The sequence below is a fragment of the Austrofundulus limnaeus genome, unplaced genomic scaffold, assembly GCF_001266775.1.
Source record: "Austrofundulus limnaeus strain Quisiro unplaced genomic scaffold, Austrofundulus_limnaeus-1.0 Scaffold119, whole genome shotgun sequence".
NCBI lineage: Eukaryota > Metazoa > Chordata > Actinopteri > Cyprinodontiformes > Rivulidae > Austrofundulus > Austrofundulus limnaeus.
Window position 1 is genome coordinate 1,312,122 of NW_013952521.1, and position 5,951 is coordinate 1,318,072.

Below are 5,951 nucleotides of genomic sequence, written 5' to 3' on the forward strand. Positions count from 1 at the left end.
ATATTTAGTTTATAAACTATGACATTTATAAATGTATGAATCATATGGTGAAAAACTGACTTTGAAAAATAAATATGTTCTTTTTTTCTAATAAAAGGCTAAATAAAACACAAATATTGGTGGTAATTTTTGACTGTGTAACTTTACAAACGGCACCTCATACTGATCACTATTAGAACTATATTTAACTTATAGTCACACAAAACCAACTGTCCATATTTATGTTTCCTCTCCTCCTGCAGACCGTACAATGACCTGACTGTGTGTTTGGAAAGACTGACCTCTCTAGTGGACTGTTATTTCCCAAACCCTGACATTCAGGACTTCTTCCTCCACATCCACTCCATCTATTTCCACAACTGCACCGAGGAAGAGGAGGTGCTGCCTGAAGTTGCCACCAGCCTGGTGGTGGCGCTCACCATCATCCCTGTCAGCCTCATCCCGGTCCTGATTTACCCGCTGCTTTGGAAACGTTAGGAGACAAATTAAATTATACTTTCTACAAAAACCTTTACTGTGTGAAATGTTGACCACTGGAGGGCGCTCATGTGCCAAATCTGCTGCACAAAATCAGATTTAAAAACATGAAAAGTTCAGGAGTGTTGTTGGCTTGTTTTTTTCACATATAAAATAAAAATGTGCGTAATGTTTTTTTTATTGAAATAAAATGAATCTTTGTCATTAAATAGAGAAATACATGTTTCTTGCTCATTTGTTAAAAGATTTAACAGATTTTTCCATTTTTTGACATAAAAAATATTCATGTTATCTAAAATCTGCCACCTAAATGCATCAAACAAATAAATAAAATCAGTAAATTTCAGATCTTTAATGAGTATTAGAAATAAACAGACTCACGTGTTTGTTAAAGTGAAACATGCATCAATGATTATGAAGGACAACAAACATGTTCAGAATAAATATCAGTGCACATTTAGGCTACAAGTCAGTTTAAATCATGGAATATATTTGGTCCACATTTATCTTTGGGCTGTAGAGTCTGTCTTAATATCTGAGGAAACAAGGGAATTTGTAGGAATCTCACAACACAATCGTTTCAATACAAACTGTTCAAAACACAAGTATTACATCATGTTTTTTATCAGTTTATCAGCAAAGCAGACGAGGTTAATATCCATGAAGTGTAACAAGTAAGTTTAAAACATAACCTCAAGTATTATTAAATAATTTTTCTCGCTGCATCCATTTATACTGAGAAGTTGAAATATCTGAGCTCCAAGTCAAAGAAATCAACTTTCTAACTCCACAAAGTAGATTCTTCACCAGGACAACTGCATAAACATTAAAGTAGAAAGTTTTGAAATAAATAAAAAGGTCTGACAGCTGTTTGCACTAAAAGTTGAGGCTTTAGTTGTGATGCGAGTCAGAGGTAAAAGTTAATCATTACCGGACCACAATGAAAACATGGTGAGTAAAAACAGAACGACGGCTGGAAAATAAAGCATCGTGAAAATCTTGTCGATCCTTTTAGCCGTTTTGGTCCAGTAGCCTTCCTTCTCCTCGTCCTTCCTGTGGTTGAGGAGAACTTCTTTCAGCTCTTCTAAGACCATTTTCAGATTGATGGACTCGTCGGTTTGTTGGTCTCTGAAGAGCTGTAAATCAGATCAGACAGATTACCAACAGGATTATAAAACACTCTGAGTCTGTCAGCTGCTGCAGCTGCTTTCTTCTAACTTTAAAACGAATATAGTTGGTCTCTATCAGGCTTTCTTTGTGTTGTTGTTCCCTTGTTGCTTTTCCTCAGTGTTTTCTTGAGCCATTTCTCTTTTCCTCCCTGTTTACTTCCTGTCTGTCATTCAATCAGCGCCCATCACCTGTTGTCACGCCCGTCAGCCCAGCTGCTCTCCATGTTCCCATCATCCTCTGCTCCGCCTCTCCTCCTCAGTTCAGCAATCCCTCATCTTCCCTTCTGTCCTCCCGAGTGTCTTCAATTTTGTGAGTAGTTTTCCTTAAGTTTTGGAATCTGTCTGCTTATCGGACCAGCCACCGACAAATCCAACAATAACGGGAGAACGTGTGGAACACCGAGGATCAGTTATTCCTGTGTCCTCCGGAAGTCCAGATCAGAACTTCATTAGTTTTTAGTCTGAAACCCTCAGCTGCCTCGCAAAGGCAAACACTCGGGCATGGGAGGAGTTCAGAGAGACCACGGAAAAATATTTCCTTACGACTTCGAGGCGATTCTGGTCCACGGGGAGCGGTTCACCACCAACACTGTTTATGGTGGGGATGGTGCGCTGCTGACCTCAACTCCCGACGTTGTAGGTCGGTGGGAGGAATACTTCGAAGACCTCCTCGATCCCACCAGCACGTCTTCCCACGAGGAAGCAGAGCCTGAGGACCCTGGGTCGGACTCTCGGTGGCAAGGCGCCGGAGGTGGATGAGATTCACCCGGAGTTCCTTAAGGCTCTGGGTGCTGTGGGGTTGCGTTGGTTGACGCGACTCTACAATATTGCGTGGACATCGGGGGCAGTTCSCCTGGATTGGCAGACCGGGGTGGTGGTTCCCCTTCTTAAAAAGGGGGACCACAGAGTGTGTTCCAACTGTAGGGGAATCACACTTCTGAGCCTCCCTGGTAAGGTCTATTCTGGGGTTCTGGAGAGGAGGGTCCATCGGATAGTCGAATCTTGGATTCAGGAAGAGCAGTGTGGTTTTCATCCTGGTTGTGGAACAGCGGACCAGCTCTACACCCTCAACAGGGTCTTGGAGGGTGCATGAGAGTTTGCCCAACCAGTCTACATGTATTTTGTGGACTTGGAGAAGGCATTCGACTGTGTCCCTCGGGGACTCTTGTGGGGGGTACTCTGGGAGTATGGGGTACCAGACACGTTGATACGGGCTGTTAGGTCCCTCTATGATCGGTGCCAGAGCTTGGTCCGCGTTTCTGGTGAGAGTTGGACTCCGCAAAGGTTGCCCTTTGTCATCAATTCTGTCCATAACTTTTATGGACAGAATTTCTAGGTACAGCCAAGGTGTTGAGGGGATCCTTTTTGGTGACCTTAGGATCACATCTCTGCTTTTTGTGGATGATGTGGTCCTATTGGCTTCACCAGATCCTGATCTCCAGCTCTCACTGGAGCGGTTCACAGCCAAGTGTGAAGCGGCCGGGATGAGGATCAGTGCCTCCAAATCCGAGACCATGGTCTTAAGCCGGAAAATGGTAGGGTGCCTTCTCTGGGTCGGGGAGGAGGTCCTGCCCCAAGTGGAGGAGTTTAAGTATCTCGGGGTCTTGTTCAGGAATGAGGGAAGAATGGAGCAGGAGATCGACAGGCGGATTGGTCTGCAGTGATGCGGGCGCTGTACCGGTCTGTCGTGGTGAAGAGAGAGCTGAGTCAGAAGGCGAAGCTCTCGGTTTACCGGTCGGTCTACGTTCCTACCCTCAACTATGGTCACGACCTTTGGGTAGTGACCGAAAGAACGAGATCTCAGATACAAGCAGCTGAAATGAGTTTCCTCTGCAGGGTGTCTGGGCTCTCCCTTAGAGATAGGTTGAGAAGCTCAGTCATCCAAGAGGGACTCAGAGTAGAGGCGCTGCTCCTCCACGTCGAGAGGAGCCAGTTGAGGTGGTTCATCTGGTTAGGATGCCTCCTGGACACCTCCCTGGTGAGGTGTTCTGGGCACGTCCCACTGGGAGGAGACCCAGAGGAAGATCCAGGACACGCTGGAGGGACTATGTTTCTCAGCTGGCCAACGCCTTGGGATTCCCCCAGAGGAGTTGGCCCAGGTGGCTGTAGAGAGGGAAGTCTGGGTCTCACTGCTGAGGCTGCTGCCCCCGAGACCCAACCCCAGATAAGAGGAAGAAAACGGACGGATGGACGGACCCTCAGCAAGTTATCTTGGAAACTGAATCCTTGTCAACATTTTTATACTTTATTTTCGTTTTGGGATGAAGTGGGACTTTTACCTTACTGAACACAAACGGTGTTCCTTCAGCTGAATCATCATAGTTGGATGAACTGAAGCAGCACAGTTTGGTTCCTGGAGGGAAAAATCAGACCGAAAATTATGAAAGATTACGAAAAAATTCAGATTCTTCATTCGCAAGACCAGACAATTTTATTATACAGACTGAGACAGATTTTGACATTTTTCACAAAAAGACTACCACCATGCTCTGAGCTCATATACGAGCAAAGCTTTCAACACAAAAAGGTCAGCGAGAGCAAATGTCTTCACTTCTCCAGCCTAAAGTTTCATGAGTGAGTATATGTTGGACTGAAGTAATTTATAGAATGTGTGAATTATCTCCACTGAATCAGCTCTAGAGTTTGTTTTTGTTGTTTAATACCTCGTTTCTTCTTCATGCTTTGTTCCGTCTCCTTCTCTTGTGATGAAGCGTCTCTGTCGATCAGATTCATCACCAGAATGGTCTCCAGCACGCTGAGCAGCATCAGTGTGAAAATCCCAACGCAGAAGATGGCTGAGGTGGAGACAGGCAGGGTCACGAACGTCAGCGTGGAGCTCAGAGTGGAATACAGTGAAGATTCTTACCGATGAGAGGGATCTTGTCGGATGATCCGGGCAGAATTTCGTTGAGAAGAAGCTGCATCACCGTGACGGCGAGCAGCACAGTGATCTTGAAGCCGAGCTTCTCTCCTCCGGTGTCTGAAATCAGGAAGGAGGCCAAGTCCAGACTCAAGAAGAAGAGGAGGGGCATCAGGAAGTTGGCGATGTAGAGAGCGGACCACCTCTGCATTGTGATCTGTAAAAATACCCTCCTGCTGCAGTCAATGTGCTTGAACTTTTAAACAATGGATAGAGGTAAATCACTATTCAATGGAAAAGTTTTTAAAAAGTTTAGTTTCTGTCAGTATGTAAATCACTGGAATAAGGAAAACTTACAGTGAAAACAAGTGTTTGTTTCCTCGAATGTTCAGTAGTTCCTTTGCGGACCGTCATTTTCTTAAATATCCACTCATGTTGTGTCTGAACCGAGCTTTCATTCAGAACTGACCTTTCAGTCCATTCAGACTCATTCTTATTGCGGTCTTTGACATCAGCGATCATTAACTGATCATCTGGGTGAAAAAAAGTTAGATTTTATAGCAGTGCTTAAATCAAAAGTTATCCCTGAGGTGCTCACAGATATATAACTCCCACAATTTAACTAAACAGAACGCACCGTCGTAGGATTGGGACTTGAAGGTGATGTCGCAGCTCTGGATGTCAAAGGGGAATCTGTAAACACGCATCTTACAGTTGGCGACGACCACCTCCTCGTTCAGCCAGCTGACCGCACCGTGGGACAGAATTGTAACGTAAGGACTTGGAGAGTTTTTACTCCTCTCTATTCTGCATGAAAACAAATGTGTGCATGAAACTTTAGGCTTGGAACAGGTTTTCACACCTGTGAGACACGTCACACCTGTGAGATATCGTCACACCTGTGAGACACAGCCACACCTGTGAGATATCGTCACACCTGTGAGACACTGTGAGACACTATCACACCTGTGAGACATTATCACACCTGTGAGACATTACCACACCTGTGAGACACAGTCACACCTGTGAGACATTACCACACCTGTGAGACATGTCACACCTGTGAGACACGTCACACCTGTGAGACACGTCACACCTGTGAGACACCGTCACACCTGTGAGATATCGTCACACCTGTGAGACACTGTGAGACACTATCACACCTGTGAGACATTATCACACCTGTGAGACATTATCACACCTGTGAGACACAGTCACACCTGTGAGACATTATCACACCTGTGAGACAGTCACACCTGTGAGACATTATCACACCTGTGAGACAGTCACACCTGTGAGACATTATCACACCTGTGAGACAGTATCACACCTGTGAGACAGTCACACCTGTGAGACATTATCACACCTGTGAGACAGTCACACCTGTGAGACATTATCACACCTGTGAGACAGTCACACCTGTGAGACATTATCACACCTGTGAG

At 45.1% G+C, this 5,951-nt stretch overlaps 2 protein-coding genes across 2 annotated transcripts in view; one reads left to right on the forward strand and one right to left on the reverse strand.

The window, feature by feature from the left end:
- The window catches only part of LOC106522015 (receptor activity-modifying protein 3), a gene marked incomplete in the record, with an annotated part of 47,278 nt that extends 46,584 nt beyond the window's left edge, over positions 1–694 (forward strand). Inside the window, 1 exon segment of the mRNA XM_014014851.1 lies at positions 243–694. Within this exon segment, the coding sequence (XP_013870305.1) occupies positions 243–477 (235 nt within the window).
- A 275-nt stretch (positions 695–969) lies between these two features.
- The window catches only part of LOC106521943 (uncharacterized), a 29,337-nt gene continuing 24,355 nt past the window's right edge, over positions 970–5,951 (reverse strand). Inside the window, exons 18-23 of the mRNA XM_014014720.1 lie at positions 5,144–5,313; positions 4,864–5,039; positions 4,513–4,723; positions 4,310–4,441; positions 3,926–3,999; positions 970–1,613 (exon numbers count right to left, since the gene is read on the reverse strand). Coding sequence (XP_013870174.1) covers positions 1,398–1,613; positions 3,926–3,999; positions 4,310–4,441; positions 4,513–4,723; positions 4,864–5,039; positions 5,144–5,313 — 979 coding nt within the window. The 3' untranslated portion in view covers positions 970–1,397. The remainder of the gene's footprint in view (positions 1,614–3,925; positions 4,000–4,309; positions 4,442–4,512; positions 4,724–4,863; positions 5,040–5,143; positions 5,314–5,951) is intronic.